The sequence below is a fragment of the Anolis carolinensis genome, chromosome 3 (assembly GCF_035594765.1).
Source record: "Anolis carolinensis isolate JA03-04 chromosome 3, rAnoCar3.1.pri, whole genome shotgun sequence".
NCBI classification, from domain to species: Eukaryota; Metazoa; Chordata; class Lepidosauria; order Squamata; family Dactyloidae; genus Anolis; species Anolis carolinensis.
The window spans coordinates 81,015,559-81,035,651 of record NC_085843.1 but is presented as its reverse complement, the minus strand read 5'-3'; the positions used below and the strand labels follow the sequence as shown (position 1 = coordinate 81,035,651).

General features: G+C 38.0%; 1 protein-coding gene and 1 long non-coding RNA gene across 3 annotated transcripts in view; one reads left to right on the top strand and one right to left on the bottom strand.

The window, feature by feature from the left end:
• Positions 1-20,093, top strand: part of c2cd2 (C2 calcium dependent domain containing 2) — a 44,002-nt gene that overhangs the window by 5,073 nt on the left and 18,836 nt on the right. Inside the window, exons 2-7 of the mRNA XM_062975135.1 lie at positions 3,578-3,676; positions 12,038-12,157; positions 14,366-14,470; positions 16,589-16,711; positions 16,938-17,058; positions 18,902-19,010. Coding sequence (XP_062831205.1) covers positions 3,578-3,676; positions 12,038-12,157; positions 14,366-14,470; positions 16,589-16,711; positions 16,938-17,058; positions 18,902-19,010 — 677 coding nt within the window. The remainder of the gene's footprint in view (positions 1-3,577; positions 3,677-12,037; positions 12,158-14,365; positions 14,471-16,588; positions 16,712-16,937; positions 17,059-18,901; positions 19,011-20,093) is intronic.
• LOC103278361 (uncharacterized) lies at positions 9,946-14,370 on the bottom strand. 2 transcript variants are annotated; one of them, XR_505991.3, is made up of 2 exons: positions 13,258-14,370; positions 9,946-11,114 (listed from the first exon to the last, which is right to left on the bottom strand). It is a non-coding gene; the product is annotated as an uncharacterized LOC103278361 (long non-coding RNA). The 2 variants fall into 2 exon arrangements; XR_001730115.2 differs by having other exon boundaries at positions 13,262-14,370.

Below are 20,093 nucleotides of genomic sequence, written 5' to 3'. Positions count from 1 at the left end.
GAACACAGAAATGCTTGACCACTCCAACAACTATCATGTTAGACTACACAGAGAAGCCATTGAAATTCACAAGCATGTGGACAACTTCAACAGAAAAGAGGAAACCATGAAAATGAACAAAATCTGGCTACCAGTATTAAAAAACTCAAAAATCAGAACAGTAAATGAGAAGTAACTCTCTGAAAACAGAAGAGTTCCAAGAGCAACTAATGACTCTGAACAAAGGATGCCCCCAGGCAGAAATAGCCAGGAGATGAACCTTTCCAATGCTAATTAAGGCGATTAACTGCAACATTCACACTGGCTTTCCAACTGACAAAGAGTTCTTCTCACACCCTGGACTTTCCACAGATATATATTAACCTTCAATGCTTAGTTTCTCCATACCTCACAATCTCTTAGGATGCCTGCCATCGATGAGGGCAAAACGTCAAGAGAGAATACTTCTGGAACATGGCCATACAACCTGGAAAACATACAACAACCCTGTGATCCCGACCATGAAAGCCTTCGACAACTCATTATTCTTTGTTATTTGAATCACTTGTTGTTCCTTATGTAGAAAATGCTAAGCAAAAACACTAAAAATAAATCAAGGAAGTTTACAAGATAGCCAGTGCTGCATTATTTAAACTTTAGATGATGAAGCAACTAATCAGTCTTTTCAAATGTTTGAGTTAATAAAACATACAGTGGAGTTCTGGTTATCCGACTTCCGCTTATCCAAAACATTGTATTATCCAACGTGCCAGTGTCTTGCCCCTCTTGGCCGGTGCCTGGCCTTGGAGAGGCCTGCTGCGCGTTGCTGATTTTCTAGGCAGTAACGCGCAGTGGGCCTCTCCAAGCCATGTACTTGCCAGGAGGGAAAGTCTCCTTCATCCCAGGCAAGCACCGAATATGGAGATGCTCCCTGTGCGTTGCTGCCTAGAAAAATAGCTGTTTTTCTAGGCAGCAGCGGGCCTTTTCAAACGGATGCTTGTCAGGAGGGAGGAGACCTTTCCTTTCCAGCAAGCACCTGGCTTGCTGTGAGGAATAATAGGGCCTCCCTATTATCCAACAGTTTTGGTTGTCTGACATTCGGCCCACCCGTTTATATCGGATAACCGGAACTCTACTGTATATTCATTTGGCACCAAAACTATAGATGAATTGAAGATGGAGATGCTGCTTTGCAGAGATCAAAGTGCCACAACAGAGAAGGCCCTTTTCCTGGCTACCCACTGACTCAGTTGACCTCAAAAGAGGGGCCAGTTGGAGGTGGTCTCAGATGATAATTTTACAATTAAGGCAGGTTCATGTAGGAGTAGATGGCCTTTTTACAATACTTGAATTCCAATCAAGCCATGCAATGCTACAGTGCCTTGTATATTTACTTTAGAATAAGTCTCATTGAACTTGGGAACTAGAGTAGATGTTACGTCATTCATGTCCTTAGCCCTTGCATAGGCTTTTAGTGTATGTTTTTTATAACAGAAACTGAAAGGTGAACTGGATTTGGTACTATAGCATGGTAAAGCAGCTATAACCTTTTCCCTTATCATGGTTCTGGAGGCTTACCATCTCTGTGTGTGTTTGTATGTGTGTTTGCGTATGTTTGTGTGTGTTTAAATCCAATCATGGAAGGCCTATGGCTTGAAAAACAGTGTTGTAGGAGGCTCAAAACTGCACTGAAAATTATGCGCAAAAATAACTGAAGTAATTTGAGAACTGTTGGCAGTTCTGTGGCTGTACTGTAGCAGCTTTTTAAACCTGGTGCCTGCCAAATGTGTTGGCTACAAGTCCCACCAATTGGTCTCTTATTTGAAATTGTAGGCCACCAGCTCTCAAGGGCCTTAGTTCAGCAGAGGTACCTCCATATGAAGGACTTGTTTAGCAGCCTAAAATCTGTGTTCTACACTAGTTTGAGGTATCCCAAGTATATTTCAAATACAACTTTGCCTTTTTTGCATTGCAGTGGATTCTTCCCCTCATACAAAACTTATATTGATACTCGTGGAACTAATTTCCAGAAGTGTTTATACTTTAATTCTAATTGTGTAAATATTTGTGTTTCTTTTGCAAGTTTCAGAATTTAGCATATACAATGTAGTAGCTGAAAGTAAGGTAGGATCAGCAAAGCACGAGTGTTGATCTTACCTCCACCCAGTCTATCCTTTGTTGTTAAACTGGAATAGAATTATTTTACTCCAGATATCTACGTACTGGGTGATGGGTGGATGACTGAGAGTAGCATGCTTAATTGACTGGCAGGAAGTGCTGAGTTAAGTGGGCTTTCCTCTCCCGATATACTCTTGCACTCTTGTTGGTTTGCCATTTCTCCACATTCCCAAGTGCTATATTAACGATAGCTTTACTGTAAAATTAACAATTGCTGTCTTCTGTTCTGCATTGCCTGTATCTGGGAAAGAGCCCAAAGGAACTGAAAGCTAAAAGTTCTTAAAGAACTTTCTGATAAGTCTTGACATTTTAGTCAAAAAACCACCCCCAAAATTTTAGGCTGAATTATCCGTAAGTCAGTATAAATAATTTTCCTCAACTCTTATCAAAAATTGAACCATCCCCTTCTCTGAGTAAAGTGGTGAATAGCAAGAGCTCTTAGTCCATCCTGGGAGAACCTAAAAGAAGCACCCAGCTGTCTCTTCTCTCTCCATGGTGGTCCAATTCTGCCAATTTTGAATGTCTGGCCAGGGAATGACAATGCCCAAGGCAACTGGTCCCCAGAGACAGCATTGGTGTGTTTCCCTCTCCATAGAATAATCGACTTATTCATAGGACATATCAAAATCCATAATTTTGGCACTAAAACATGCCCTTGACTTATCCTTGAGGTTGATTTATGTATGAGTATATACAGTAGCTCTTAGCCTAATTTCACATTGGCTTTCTGCCTAATTTCAGAAACCCTTTGCAATCAGTGAATTCAGATTTCTGGCAAGAATTGTCTATTCCTCCCCTGGTGGAAAAGAGAGTGCGAAGGAATGAGGAGATAAAATATAAACCTATCCACAGAAGCAATTGAGAGGTTATTCCGTGTCACTTCAATATGCAACTCCATCAAAATTCCCCACAAGTGCAGTGCTAATGCTGCTTTTAGGTGAATATCCTATGCCTGCATTATTTGCTTCATTCTATATATGCCACATCTATGAGTCTGATATAATTGTTTAGTCTAGTGCAGGGATAAGAAGCAATGTGGCTCTTCATGTGTTGTTGGAGTGGAAGTCCCACAAACCCTATCAGTTTAGGCAATAGTGAGGACTAGTGGGAATTATAACCTGTTTAGAAAAAAAAACCTTGAAGTACTGCATTTTTCTCGGCCTGGTTGTGATTTTACAAAAATCAAGTTAAGAGAAAATCAAGGAATTGTATAACAAGTCTATATAATACATACAGTACTTTTTGGATGACTGACAAGTGTTATTGTTTCTAAGTACAGTATTTTACAGAACAGACTTAATTTGTTTCCTGTGCTGCTTCAGCTCCATTTAGCTCAACATTAAAACAGTTTCCTTGGAACTTAAGCTCTCGTCTAAAGAACAATGCAGATTCAAATAACTGTTGTTTTTCTCCTTTCCAGGACTCCTGGTTGTTTACATTTGAAGAAGATGCAGCTACTTGCCCTTTAGAGCTTGCGGTACAGCAAGTAATAAGTGTAGCAAAGTCTGTTGAAGAAAAGGTGAGCTTTGCTTTTTTCATCAGTTCCTTAGTTTATAACTCCGTGTTGCCTATCTGTAAATGTAGAACAACTGACAAAAAGTGCTGGAAGAGTTTCTCAATCATGTGAAATGTGTTTTTTTAATAATAAGATACATATATATTTGTAAGTATACTAATCCCTTTTATTGTGTGTTGAATTTTCTTCTCTGTGTGGAATATGTGTGGGTACCTTTAAACTTTTATGATCATTAACAAAAGAAGAGAGAGTAACTTGTGTATCATGTTCCAGACAGTCTTGTTTGTATCTGTGTAACTGACTGAATTGCTGCTTTTTAACAGATGTTAGGATACTATAAATTGTACAGCTGTAACAAACTGTACATCTAGTCCAACCCTCTACCATGCAAGAATATATGACTCAATCATTTGTGAAATACGGCTATCCAACCTCTATTCCAAGACCTCAAAGGTGAAAAGTCCACAACCTTCCAAGGCAATACAATGCATTGTCAAATAGCTCTTAAAGTAAAAAAAAAAAGTTATTCCAAATGTTTAGATGAATGTTTTCTGTTATGTAGTAACATGAGAGAAAGTAGTGGATACTTGTAAGGTGACATTTTTCCCCTTAAAAACACGTTTAGTATGAGTTAGCATTTTGTGGTAGAAGACTGGTAGTCTTATCCCTAACACACACTGTTAAAGAATCTGAAGTAATAAAAGCAGCTAATTTAAAATAATTTCTTGGTTATTAATTTGCCAGTAAACTTGGTTGTTAGGATCTTGTTTTGACTGTATGCTTCTGTATGTGTTAGATTTCTTGGAGAAGTAGTAAAACATAATTTTGAAGGGCTGTTCTCATTGGAATGTATTATATAATAACAGTAATAAAACTTTATTTATATTCCGCCCTATCTCCCCGAAGGGACTCAGGGCGGTCTCCAAACACAAAAAGGCAAACATTCAATGCCCGAGTACGATTATTACTTCTGTAAGAAAAAATGTTCTGAGTTACTGTTTACTGAGATCAACAGATGTAAGAAAAGAATTTTAGAAGGAGATGACTACACCAGTGACTCCTTGCAAAGCAGATATGCGTACACATTGTACTGACAGCCAGATTTTTTCTTTATAAGCTATGTAAGCACTCCTGGGAGGAAAGGTAATAATATCCAAAGGAGCTCTGCAGAGTAAGAATTTAAGATATAATTTATTCCTATATAAACAAGAGGAGACAAGCATAGTCCTGTAAAACTGGCCTTTTGTGGACACTGTTGCAACCTTATCTCTACATTTGATTTAGCTTAAGGCACACCCAGAACAAAGTTCACTTAACACTATCTGTAATTCACAGTGGTTTTCAACTGGGAGTGGAGCTGTACATACTTTTGTTAAGTTATGAAATATGTGTTTACATAACATTTTTAAAAATATTACTTGCTCAGAACAATAGAGAGTATTGATTGTAGGAAGTAATTGAAGAAAAATATCTATATTTTTCTCACAATTTCTAAGATTAGGTTATCTCAACAAACCAAAGTAGACTGAGAAACACATAGTCCACAGTTGAAAATGTTGAGTAAGAATTTGTGGGAATTCCATGTTCATGGATCCAGTGATTCATGGATATAACCATACACGGCTTGAAAATATTTTTTTAAGAACCAAAAAGCAAAACTTGGTTTTGCCATTTTATTAAAAGAATGCCTTTTTATTACACTATTGTAATATAAGGGACTTGAGCATCCATGAACATTGGTATCCAGAAGGGTTTTGGAACCAAACTCCGGTAGATGGGAAGGGCCTACTGTACTGACAAGCAGAACTGTGCATTTTGTGCTGTAAATAGGTAATTGGAATTGTTATTGTTCAGAAACACGTTGCTATTGTTGAAATTCTAGAGATGTGAATTTTATATGTATAGCGAGAGGAGGCCACTTTAACTTCTTTGTCCAGTGTATTGTAGGCACCTAGACCTCTGTTCTTTCTGCTTTGAGTCAGCTCTGTTGAAAGATTCTTATTTTTTACACTTAAGTGGAAATGCGGAACCCTTTCCCTCTTTAGATTACATATGTTGAAGCACCTGCTTTTGTCTCGATTTTTGTCATCCACCTTTCATGCTTTCCAGCAAAATGACACATTCAAGTGCCCAGTCAACATCAAGGTTTTACCCTTTCCCTTTTTACAGAAATATTGCTCTATCTACTACTTTGGGCAAATCACACTCTCTTAGTCTCCGAGGAAGGCAGGATTGAATCCCATTCTCAACAAATTCTGCCAAGATAACCCTGTAATTGGGTTGCCATAAGTCAGAAATAATTTGAAGGCACACAGCAAGATCAACAACACATATATTCCTTTCTTCAAGAGCCCCACAGTGGAATATGCTCTCTCCCTGCCTTACCTTGTCCCATTATTTCGCTTGCCTTATCTCTTACTTTTCCATTTTTCCTTCTTTCTGTAGCTAGAGATTAAGTTAGGGTACATATTCTTTAAAGAGATGGTTGAGAGAAGGATAATAGAGCAAATGTCTCCTTGTGATTTTTTGTAAACCTCTTCAAGATAAAGACATATCAGATTAAACTTTTAAAAATGCAGTGGTAAATTGAATGGTGGTGGAAACTTTTGGCCTGTAAGCATTTATATAATTATTAATTCAATAAATGGTTAAATATCTCAATCTGTCCATTTTTTTAATTAAAATACTAATAGTTCGACACCCCCCCCCCCTTCCCTGAAAGGTTTAGGTCGATATAGCATAGTAGAAGTCTACGTATTCATTGTAAGTTAGGTATGGATACCTTAGAGAGCCACATGATTATACCATCTGTTACATTACATACTGATCTGTGTCCAGCAGTCCTATAAAATTTGTGATTCACCATTTCTTATACATGCTGTGCCAGGCAGGTGCTTGATGGTTCCTCCCCCGTTACTTTTGATTGTCCTGTAAAAAAAGTGCCTTAAAATACCATATATCATACATGACAAATGAGTTGCCCAAGTTAGTAGGTTCTGATACTTCTAGTAAATAAAAGCTGATGTGTAAATAATTTCAATGCTATGTATCAATTTCTTGCAAAACTTGTTGAAATTGTGGTTTTAATGGCTACTGTTTGGCAGCTGTTAACATTAATTTCCTAGGTTGTTATGTTTGCAAAGGTTTTGTGCCAAGTTAAATTCTCGGGCTCTTTATTAAAATGCAGTAATGTGTGTCTTAAAGGAGACCATAGACTGAGAACAAATCCACATATTTGCCCTGTGTTAAGTTTTTTTTATGACATTCTGTAATTTCATGGATATGTACTTATTTTTTTAAATCAAACTACAAATAAAATAAAATAGATCCAGTGTGGTATAATGGTTTGAATCTTCAATTATGATTGTGGAGAGAAGTGTTTGACTCGCTGCTTGGTCATGGAAACCCATTGTGTGATCTTGGGCAAGTCACATTCTTTCAGTTTCAGAGGACAGCAAAGGTAAATCCTTTTTGAACAAATCTTGCCATGGAAACCCTCTGATGGGTTCATCTTAGGGTTGCCATAGGATAGAAATGACATAAAGGCACACAATGACAAATATAACAGTGAAATGGATTCTGAGAGGGAGCAAAAGGGAAATACAGTGGATTTTAAAGCCATACCGAGGAACAAAAAATATGAAGAATGGCAGTATGAGACCTTGGTAGAATGGAGTGATGGTCTCTGGGAATGAAATGACAGGCCTTCTACCCCATCCCTTGTCTACTCTTTGAATAAGATTGATTATGGACTTCTAGGTGTGAAATGACAGAATTGTTGAAACTGTATGTGCTGAATAATTGGCACATTATCTACTCTGCCCTCATATATTGTTAGATAACCAGCAGATATCCAGGTGGCATGTAATGCACTTGGTATTCAAAAGAAGCAAGCATTATTTTGGGATGCTGCTTGCAGCTTAGGCAGGTTAGTGACATGAGTTTCCATCTTAGGGCAGCCTGCATGTTTATAATTAAAACACTGCAAGCCTCTTGTATTCTCCTTTCAAGAATTGACTGGGTTATGAATATATAATTTGAGTCATTGGTATCTGCTGGGTTTTGGTTCCAGAACCTCAGTGGATGCCATAATCCATGAATGCTAATACAGTAGACTCTCACTTATCCAACATAAACGTGCCGGCAGAATGTTGGATAAGCGAATATGTTGGATAATAAGGAGGCATTAAGGAAAAGCCTATTAAACATCAAATTAGGTTATGATTTTACAAATTAAGCACCAAAACATGTTAGACAACAAAAAGTAGTTCAATATGTAGTAATGCTATGTAGTAATCACTGTATTTATGAATTTAGCACCAAAATATCATGATATATTGTAAACATTGTCTACAAAAATGCGTTGGATAATCCAGAACGTTGGATAAGCGAGTGTTGGATAAGTGAGACTCTACTGTATATGCAATGGTGTAGTAAAATGCCATCCTTTAAACAAAATAGCAAAATCAAAGTTTACTTTCTGGAATTATTTTTTGGAATATTTTCAGGCCATGGATTGTTGAATCTATGGGTGCTGAATCCATGGATTTGGAAGTCTGGTTGTACCAGGATATCTTTACTGCTCCTAGAAGTGGGTTGAATATAATACATAAAGTTCTTTTTGCCATTCTTTCATCAATATCATTTCAAGTGAAATGCAGTTTAAAAGAGTAGCTCTCTCCTGTACTTGTATAACAACTAAAGTGGTTAACTTGCAAGTTACAGCACTTGGCTGTCAGCAGGAACCAATTATTATAACATGCCATAAACCTCTGCCCTTCAGATCACAACCATCAGTGGTTCTTGTTGGTGGTTCCAGTTCATTATTTATTTTTCTCAAATTAAACTGGATGAAGTGGTGATTTTAGAAGCCTCCCATAATCAAATGATGTAGATGTATGAGGAAGATGGTGAACTGCAGCTCTACAATGCCTTCTCAGTCCAATCACTAAATGCAAGTGTCCTCTGAGGAAGGCTTAAATTACCTGTAGCATTAGAGGATTCCTTAAGGAAGTGTTTAGTGCAGGTAAGGTTCCTCAGAGGTTATGGAGAAGGATTGCATGTCTATCTCAGAAAGAAGTTCAACCCAATGTGAAATGTGATGATTAAAAAAAAAGCCTAACAGATAAAAACAGAATCATCACAAAGGAAACATTGGTGAGTAGAATCCAGAGTTATCCATGATCAGACAGAACTTATTAAAATGGTTGAAGGTAGTTTTTGAAAGTGAGTAAACTTGTTTTGAAAAGTATTGTGAATTTCCATATATGTTAGTTTACATTTATTCTTACCAAAACTGTTATAAAGAACCTTAGACTAAATTGCCAAGCACCGTTGCAAAGTTATGTGAGCTGGCAACTATAAAGTCATGGCTATTCTTAGGCTTACCCTACCTTTTCATATTAGTATTAAATGCATAAACCTTAATGTGTGGTTTGTTGCATAGGAGTATGCATGTATGGATTTTAGTAGTTGTCAGTGCACTCTATTTTACTACTAACCGAATCATGGCTATATTGGATTTCATTATACAAACCAGAGATGGTCAGCCACAGAGGTGATATTCATTATTTACTTATTGGATTTACTTATTACCTTTCTTCTGAGCTGGGATCCAGAATAACAATAATCTCTACCATTTTCAAAAGTTGTGGGGAAAGAATAGAGGCAGCCAGGTTTTGTGGTTCAGCACTTGTAGGAAGGCCTGGAAGGCAGTAATGGTAATTCTTTGATTTGGTCTGAGCAGGCTTGAAATACAACTTTGGCAGAAGCAAGAGTAATAATTTGGATGATGGTACTTTTGATAACAGTGGATGTGGATGTCCAATAAGCCAGGGAACTCCAGTAAATGTTGCCTATTGAGGACAAAAGTTATGCTGGTGTGACCTGCCCAATTGCTCATGTTTCCAGTAGGAGTAACTAAACAAATAATTATGCATCTTTGGTTTGTGATGCAACAGTAGTTCTCTGACTTATTTTTTCCTCACAAGTCAGATAGATTATCTGTGGAAATGTGTTTCCCACCCCATTTTTGCTACCACACAAATGTAATGACCAGAGCAGCAGTCAGATCTGGCCTTGGGATGTATTCAGGGAGGTCTAATACATATTCCTATCCCTGCCCCGTGTTTACCAAAGTGTATATGCTTTGCAGATCAAGTCCAGTAAGCATTCTTTCAAAAAAAAAAAAGCTGAAATAACCTGACAAAGGCAAATGACCTTCCATCATTTCCCAAATATTGATGGCAACTGAACCTAAGGCAACAAAAAAATACAGAGCAACATAAACATTGTTGTAACATAAAACAGCCTATTTTATCACATCAGCACAAATAACAGAAACAGAAGAGCAGTCCAGGATTTTAGATTAGTCATGGCTGCATAGCAGTGTGTCCACACCCAAAATAGCAGGCAGTTGCAAAAAATAAATGCATGTACTTTCTAACTTAAGTGTTACTTTGGAAAAATGCAGCTTTATTTGCTTCCCTTGTTTTGACTATTTAAAAACAGTTGCAAATTAATAAAGTTCCAGACTCTTCCTGTCCCTGGGAGATATTTTGTATCATTTTGTATTAACAGTATTTTAAATGTATGGTGCTTTAAAAATGTACGGCATTTTGGATCTCACATTGGGAGAAAAGTGGGATATAAAAGAAGAATATTGGCAAGAGGGAATTTGAAGTGCCAGTTTAAGAGTAGGAAGATTTGTTGTCATCTCAGGGTGTGTTTTGTATGGGATTTTATATTGAAAATCCAAGACACCTTTAAAGCCCCTTCTACACTGCCATATGCTTTGAACTGGATTATATAGCAGTGCAGATTCATATAATCCAGTTCAAAGCAGATAATGTGGATTATCTGCTTTGATAATCTGGATTATATGGCACTGTAGAAGGGGCATGAGATATAGCATCATGCATACCGTATATACATCAAATCCCAGAGGACTGAGGATATCATTCAAGTACATGGAACAAGGAAAGTGAAGAAGGAAAAGAAATAACTGGCCTGATGAGATGTCATAAACAAAAGTTGCAATCATGCAGCCCTCTGGATTTGTTGGAATGCAAACCTTAACAGCTCTAGCTAGCATACTGGTGAGGAATGCTGAGAGTTACAGTCATACAACATTTGAAGGGTTGGATATCAAATATCTTAGTAGAGCAGAGAGAGATTATGCATTGCATGACTAAACCCTCTTGAATGAATAAATGTTTGAGGGCAGGGAGGAAAAAGACAATCTTTTCAGAAACATCCGCAATCTGAAATGCAGTGTTCAAGCTTAAGACTGCCAAACAACACAATGTGCAAGGCTTCCTGAGCTGAAAGAGGAATATAGTGCCAAATGCCGCTCCAAGGATTTTGTTCCCAGCTGAGTAGACTGTTGAATAAGGATGCTCCTGCCAGAAATTGTAGGTGTTGTGTAACATTTGAGCATGACCTGTAAAAGAAATATAGTTTTACAGCAATAAGATGTGGTTCTGATCAATAAGGTTATGTCCTAGCTATTTTCACTCACTCTGTCTTGAGGCTCAGTGTATCTCTTGTCTCAAGTCATGTGCTGCTAAAGATGGTGGAATAGGTATCTCCCTTCATACTGCAAAATGTCCAAACTTGCTTCTACAACCACTAGCAAGCAGTCAAAGTTTTAAAGATCTCACTCAGCTCCAGAGCACCAGAATGAATAGTATAGTAGTTGCCATTAAAAACCACAGCCAATTTTTTGTATGTGACATGGTGATGTCCCACTGAGCATTATGCCTTGGAGCTTTGAAATGTCTGCTGCCATTTCTAGTGCTTCTACTTCCAAGATGCTACTATTGTCTGGATTACATAAACTGAATTTTGTGGTCTCAGTGATGGCAGTCGCAGTTGATCCATGGACTGAGGTGCGCAGATGGGTGGCAGGCAGCTTGACTGTTGGAGTAGCCATAGTTTATGCATCTCAGACCACAGTGTGACTTAGACTGTATTTGGTAGGATGGGGCTGCTGTCTTTTCCTTATATGGGCCAAATTCATTGCCATAGTGAAGACCTGGGACTCATGTACACTGACGATTTAATGCGGTTCAAAACTAACTTCAAACTGAGACAACAAACTCCCACAAAACTGCATGAAAAAAAACCCCTTAATGTGCATCAGTGTTCTGTGGTTGGGTAATCATCCGGACTTCAAACTAATTCCAGGATTTCCTATGTAATCATCTGCACAGTGAACCCACTTTCTTCAGTACCAGTTTGAAACTACATTAAACGGTCAGTGTAGATGGAACTCAATGAATGACAGGCAGCCAAATAACCCTGTAAAGTTGTTTACTTTACAAATGTGTTTCTTCATTAAGCCATGTTTCACTTTTGTTTCAGGTGGTCTCTTGTAATGTTATTGGAAACGCCTTTCATTTTACTGTTAGTGTGTCCCATACTTCATCTGTTACCACAGAATGTCAGTCTTACAGTGTAAAGCTGTCTCCACTTTACTTGAAGGTAATGTTTCAAACTTCCCTTGCGATATTTACTGTTAAGGTCCAAAACAATATAGTGTACTTTATGTAAATCATTGTTGCAAGTTAGCATAAATATCCCTGTAATGCCAACATTAACATTGCATACATACAAACATCTCACCAAACCATCATTTAGAGCAGGGGTCACCAAACTACGGCATGTGGGACACATGTGGCCCATCGGAGCCATTTATCTGGCCCCCGCAGCAGTGGCTCCCTCCTCCTTTGCCATGGAAGGTACGTGTGGTGAGAAGGACAGAAAGGCACACACCTTTCTCTCCTCCCTTGCCCCGCATGCACCTTTCTTGCTGCTGCCGAGAAAGGTGCGCACAAGGTGAGGGAGAAGGGAAAGGCACGTGCCTTTCCCACCTCGTTGCTCACCCCGCACACTCCTTTCCAGCCTCCTCCCTCACCCGGGCCTGATTTAAGAGCCCAAGGGGCCGCATCTGGCCTCCAGGCTTGGGTTTGTCCATACCTGCTGTAACAGGAAGTAGGACTGTCCATGGACATTTCAGTCCAAATTGGTACCCAGTCTAATGAGTATTGCCTGATCCCCTCCTTGATCAATTCTGATCTGATCGTACGATCTAAGTTGAATTTCAAATGATGATTTGGGAATCTAGGTTGCCTCTCCTCCCATTCAATTATGTTGGAAAATCAGTATGACTGGATCAAACATTGGAGAATGATAAACCTTAAGAGAAGCCTAACATTGTAAACAAGTAGCTTAAGAGTTTTTCTTGTTTTAGGCAAACTCAGTATCACATTTTATAACTATTTCTAATTAAAAATGTGTCAGGGTATCTTTAAACATGTTCTGTGTTCTCCTTTAGTAAACAAAGCTTACTTTGTCTTAACCAATGTGCTAATCAAGTCTTGCAAAATTGATTTTATTTAATGATTACATTCCTTAGTAAACAAAAAGATAAGTTAAATGCTATAGGAATAATAGGGTGTTGGAAGGGGAGAGGCGATGTAAAAGAATCAGCGAAACCTCAAGCAAATAAATGGCACACTAGTCGTTGTGAAAATCAAAATGAAATAAAACGAATTAAGTGGCTTCTGTTAATAAACACTCACATACTTTTCTTCACTCTAAATGGCATTCTCTTCCAGTCAAGAACAGGAGGGAGATGGTTTGATGTCACTAAAAGACTTGAAAATGTAAACCTGAGAAGAATGAGAAAAATCTTGTGTTCTTAGAGATGTACGCATCAGAACATGCCAGTAAATTAAGACTTACAAAAATAAGAAAAAAACCTCACAAACACAAAAATACACACATAAGTAGCTCTTGAAGAAGGGTAAAAGTAAAATAAAATCCCTAGAAACAAATAATGCAAACACATAGAATTCTTAACAGTTTTCTGCAATCAGTTGTTACAGTTTTATTTTCCCTGCCAAACTCCATATAACTAAGCTAAGTAATGGTTAAAAATTGAAAATATAATCCAAGTGACTTCACACAGGAGCTTTGCCTATAAAAGATATTATTGGAATAGCTAGAAAATACTAATGATATTTTGCCATAAATTGGTAAGTAAATCTGTCATTTCATTTAAACTCCAGCTGTTCACATTCTCATGTTTTTTTCCCTTTGCACACTGAAATGTCTATTATTTCAGTGACCCAGAAAGCACTGGAGACTGTGCAAACTGCTCTGGGATCCATTTGGTCCAGGGGCTTTGGAGATATCCTGGGGATTTGGGGAGTTTGAAGAGGAGTTGAGCTGTTTTGTGCTTTCTTCTTTTATATTATGGGTTATTTAGAAGCTGTTATGTAACAGAAAGCTATGATTCACTGCCGGTTCCACTATAATTTTCCCTCTTGTGCAAAGCAAGACAAGACGTACAGCAGCAGACCATAGGTACCTCAGGCTTTGCATATTTCTAGGTTTAAACAGTGATATTTGTGACTTACATCTGAACCAGCAAACAAAGGTTGTAGTAAACCCTCCAAACTAGAATTGCAAATGGGATCAATCAGAAAATGTTGCATTGAATAATCATAATGACCATGACCCAGGATTTAGCAAACATCTAACGGACAGCAGGGTAAGCTGATTTGTTAGAATGTAGCTTTATCAAAAGTAAAGCGTAAATATAAAGAAAATGCCTAAAATTAAATGAGTCTTCCTTTTTGTATTTGCAACACTGAGGTGACAATCTTAAAATGTGTTTATCAATAGCTGCAACTTTCAATGAGATCGTCAGAGGAAGACATTCAGGTTAAGTGGTCTTTCATCTACACCTCAGAAACAAGTATTGAAGCCAAGCCTACTAAAGTCCAAGAGGTAAGTAAATTAGCAGCTGTTTTAACTTCTAATTTTTAGCAAAATGACAAATTTAAGTAAATCATAATAGCTTAAAGGTTTGATTATCAGTGATCACCCTGGCTTGAGCAATCTTAAGCCACTTTTTTTCAATACTGTTTTGTAATAAGAGGCCCACAAAAACTCTTTTAATATTTATTGCACTATGAAGAACAGTAACCAATGTCAACATCTTTCTCCCCTCTTAAGAGATCAGTCCTTTTTACTACATACCAAAATGCTTGGAAGCTGCCTGTGGTGCAAACAAAAGAGATTATGTGTTGTCTTCCTAGTTCGTATTGGATGAGCTCCAAGTAATCAATGATCGAATTACCTCTTGCTTGCAAGAAGGGCCCCTTCTTGCGAAAGCTTTTCTAAAGATTAAGGGACCCTTTTGCGCTGTAATAGCCATGAGTCACAAGGGCTTGCTTCTTCAGGTTGGCTCCTGCTATTAAACCAGCACTGAATCTTTAACATTAGGGAAAAAAGAAGGCTGAAAAACTAAAAGCAAGTTGCTGCAGCACAATATGCAGGTGTCAAAATTAGGTTACAGAGACATACGCGATTGAAGTCTTGATGATGTTGTGTGTCTTCAAGCAGTTTCTGACGCCTAACAATCATAAGGCAAATCTTTCATAGGATCTAGTGGAACTCAAACTGTGTGACTTTCCCAATATCACTAATGGGATTCTGTGGCTGAACAGGGATAGCAGCACATATATCTGCGGAGTAGCAACAAAATATATAGTTCTCCTATATCTTGTCAGTACCTTAGCCAAGATACGTATTCAAGCATAAAGTTCTTTGATTTAAAAATTGTCATTAGGACAAAGCATTGCATATTAATCAGTGTCCCCAGAAGCTTCCCAGGCAAAGGATTTTGAATTTTTAAATATAAAAATAGAAAGAACTGTCACGGTTGCCCAAAGTAAATAGCGCCTAGTCATCAAATTGCCATAATGCTGCATTATGACTGCATCCCTTTCTTGGATAGCATTGTGGATCAGCAATTTTATTAATCACTTGAAAATGCCTGCCAATAAGCAAGTCAATCACTGTGATTTCTCATTTGGATCTCTTCTCATATCTATTACTCAGTTTTTGACATGGTTCTCAACAATTTTGTTCCTATAACTGGTTGCCTCATACCATTATATGAGGATTCTCTCTGTGTAAGTATATTTAGTGTTTTCAGACCAGTAAATAATTTGAGCAGGATCTAGTCCCCTGGCTGAATGAAATGCATCACCAAAATGGATTTCCCCCTCCAGTTCTGGAAGTGTTGAGGGTACTTGTGGAGCAGATTTATGGGAAGACAATGGCCATGGGGGAATGAGTTAAAAGGGGCCATTCTGTTGAACAAGCAGAAGTCCACTTGTATGGTATTGGCGTGTTCAGAATTATTTTTAGATTTGCTTGAAATCTATTTTTCTAAAATAGCTTTTATCAGAATGCCTACCAAAAGTTTACCAGTATTCTTTGAGTTCTGAGTTCCATATCTATTTTATATTTCCATATCTGTTTGAGTTCCATATCTATTTTAATTGTTTATTTTAAGGTTTCTATAAACTAAATTGGAGATTTACTTGTAAATTATTAAAACATAGACAAAACATATAACTGAACATATAAAATGTCAGTGCAAAACGTATTCATTGGATAAAATACTAAAATTCCTGGGTGAACAGGAACCCCTTTGTTTGGCATTGAAATGTCATCCACCTGGCAAGCTTGTTTGCAAAGATAATTTCAATATTGGACACCACAGCAGGAAATATGTTTTCTGGATACCATATAGGTAATACATACATAAGAAGAGGTCTACTGGCCTCTTTAGTGCAGCTTCCTATTTCCCACAGTGGCAGCATAGCTGTCTGTTGGAGGCCGAAAATCTGGGCATGAAGGCAACAATTTGTGCTTGGCTCATTTAAACCAAGAGTTCTTTTACCAAAGAACAAGAGTAGAAACATGTTCCTACATTTATATACTTGCATACAAATAGGCTTGTGGTTTTGAGAAGCAAACCAAGTTGTCTTCAGAAAGCAAAAACAGTGAATTTTTCTGGCTCTTAAAGGAGTGTAAATATTTCATTTTTCCTAGGATCAGAAAGCTGGAGAACCTGTACTATCAGAAACACTTAAAGGTGTATTGCAGAATCTCATCAAAGCAGCATCTCCTTCTGTGATTCTCAATGCAAAACCTGCAGATGCAAAGGCAATACAGGTATCCCCACCCCTTAACTTGGATCAATCATCTTATTCATCACTGCTGTTCTTTCAATTTTCATGAATGCAGTAGCAAGAATTTCTGAAGATAGTTTCTCTGCATATGACTGTTTGATTGACATGTATTAAGGGAATGCAATATTATTTACTGCAGTATGGTGGTTGGAAATTAAAGGTTAGCAACACAAATACTAAGCTTTTTTTGCCTTGCTTCTTTTTAACAGAGCATACAAAACGCAGGAGCTCTGCTACAGGGCACAAGTCCTCCTAAGCCTCCAAGGGCTCATGATCTCAAACTTCTTGTGAAAAACATCAGGGCTACACTGACCAACCAGAGCACTGCAGGTAAAATAACTCAGAGCCCTCCCTGTATTATGTATATTATTCTGCAAGAATGACAAAGAGTGGATTGCAATAAATAAACCTGGGGGAAACAAGTTCTGCCTGAGTAATTCATGCCATTTACTTGAATATCTTTGACTTCTGTTCTGCATCCTTTCACAAGCATTAAGGATCTATACTTGGAATAGGTAAATGATAGAGGGCCACATTCATTCGCATCTCTACACCATAAATATTGTTTCCATTTGCTCTTGGCCTTCAGGAAATGTTTCTCAACACAAATTAAAATCTCCAGTTACTATTGCAGGGTGTGTGTATGTGTGTGTGTGCTTGCATGTCTTTCCATTTGTGTGAGCAAAGCTATTTGTTCTCCATCTTGCAATCAGGCAGGCCAACCATTGCTGCAATTTCTGTGAGTGCTGCCTTCCAAATCTCTCCACTGTAGTCCCCAATCATAATAGTAGGACACTCTTCCAGATTTATTATGTCAAATTTCCTGCCAATCCCAAATTGAAGAGAAACATTTTAAGAACCAGTTCCTCTTAACACGAATTGTGAAGGGGTAAGCAACTTCACTCCCATCAATTCTCTTAGCAAGTGAAGTGGTGGCGTCATGTCACCCTTCCTTCACTGATTGGCATTGTTTCTTCGGTATTGTTTATGGAAAAAGCATAGAAAAAACAATGGGAAGGTTATCATGTTCTATTGTATTGGTGGATAGATTTGTATGAATGCATGTGGACTTTTTATTTATATGTGCACACATCCTAATGGGATTAGGGAGGTTTAGACAGAACTGTAAGGCACATGTTAAACATAATGCCTAAAACTCAATCTTTTTTTAGCACAGATAACTGAAAGGTCTTGTCTTAAATCACAATGCATAAGTCTGAGCAACCATGAAGTAAGAGTGGTCATAATAACATTGTGCAGTCTGCATTTCAAGAGGTGAATTTAAAACTTGTCCATCAGGTTTTTTAAGTTTCTGCAAGCCCATGCTTGCATACTTCTTTGGCTTCTGGGCATAGCAAGCATTAAGGGCTAGGGCACATTATGCAAATCAGAAACTTCCACCTGATTTGATTGTGTGTTGCTTTTAATTGTATTCCCCACTGCACAGGCTTTTTAAACATTGGTTCACTTTTGGAAAAGCAGCCTTTTCAATGGTTATTCTTGTTGGAGTTGTTATTTGGCCACTTTTTCCCAATGAAGCCTTAGTTGGATCATTAATACGACTTTTGAATCTTTAAAGTCATTTCAAAACATTAAGCTGTTGCTTCCAGGGCTGTAGCCAAGGGTGGGGGGTTAGGGCCACCCCCGAAAAATTTCAGTTTTTGTTTAAAACTTGGTTTACTCATGAATTTTAACCGATTAACCAAATCTCCATGAGTGTCCACTGAAGTGTATCGATGGAGCCTGGTTTCTAAATTATTTTGCGTTATGGAACTATTCATGATTTGTTTAAAAAAAAGGTTTCATTTCCCCCCTCCCATTTTTTTCTGGCTATAGCTCTAGTTGCTTCAATTCATATTGTTGAGTAGATTTCTGGCTATTAGATGCCTGATCCAAAATTCTGTTTGGAAAAGAGTTTTCGTTTCGAAAATGCTCATCTCTCATGGTTAGCCTTCTGAATCCTGCACACAGGGGTTGAGGTGTATTCATAGCTCTCATTTTCCTTTACTTACTGTGTTACTGCACATTATGTTCCCTATGCAGATCTCCTAAGAAGAACTGTTTGTTTAAAGAAGTGGTAGAAATTTCTTACCAGTATCATATTTAAGTTGTGAAATGCATGAAAAGAATTTCCTTTCTGTAACTGATTTGCCCTCTGTTACCTTTATTGCAGTCATGAGTAACCCAATATGTATAATTCAGCTCAATGACCCTTTGCAGAAATGTTCTAGCTCTGTGCCCAGCAACTCCATGGACATCTGTTGGAAAGAGGAGTTCATCTTGTAAGTAGTTTCACTAACACTCTTTAAAGCATAATGACAATCACATTCCTTCTCTAAGAGCCCTTCTACACAGCAAAAAAGAAACAGGAGAAAACGGGTTAAGGGGGGTGGGGGGTGGCTAGATGACATTACCGGTAAATCCGTGCTGAATTGGAGCAAGGCAGCCAAAACACGGGATAAATAAATCCACTGGCTGGGAAATGTGCGTTTTTGCATGGCTGTCTATCCCTGCAGTCATGCAAAATGTGAAAGCCTCCCAACCCCGGTGGAGACTACAGGCTCGTTTTAAAGAAGCCCAAAACAGCTGATCATCTTTTCGGACTGTCACAGAGACACATCTGATTTTCAGCTGGCTTAAGTGGAGCAGAAAGAAAAGCCATTGGAGCTCTCTGAAAAATTTTTATTTTAAAGTTTCTAAACATAAACAGAGCATGAAAACACAATTGGGAAAAAAGAGAAATCTAGTGGGGAAGTCTTTTTTTTAAAAAAACCCTTTATTATTTGCTGATTCACACAAAGCTTTAGGCTGTCATACCAGGTCAATAATATAATGCTGGGTCAAGGCAAAATATTTAGTTACTGAAAAATACCATTCATCCCTATCGCTGGTAGCGTAATAGTGATGGTTATGTCCGGGGTAATCACTGATATGAGACAAATGATAGCGGACTTATTCCCTTTTCTTTCCTTACCATCCTCTCTGCACCATTTTCTAAACTTTAACTCATTCACTTCTTAGATTGCCTCACCTATGCCAATTTTTTAAAATTCAACAAAGAAGTGTTTATCCAGAAATACATACATTTAAAATATTACTTGGTCTCAAGGCACTAATTAGACAGTTCTTCCCTTGAGAGGAAGATAAGATGCCCCCTGACAGGATGAGCCACTTGCCTCCCACTGTGCTGGGCCATTGGTATTCTCTAATCCTGCAGCCACAAGTTTGGCTTGTTTGTCTTCTTTAACGTCAGTGAAATGTTGATCATGCTCTAGCTGCTTTACCCTCTTTCCTTTCAGGTATCAGAAAGCAAAGCAACCTAACAGCCTATACCAGTGAAAGAAATCATTTTCTTTCTCTATTTT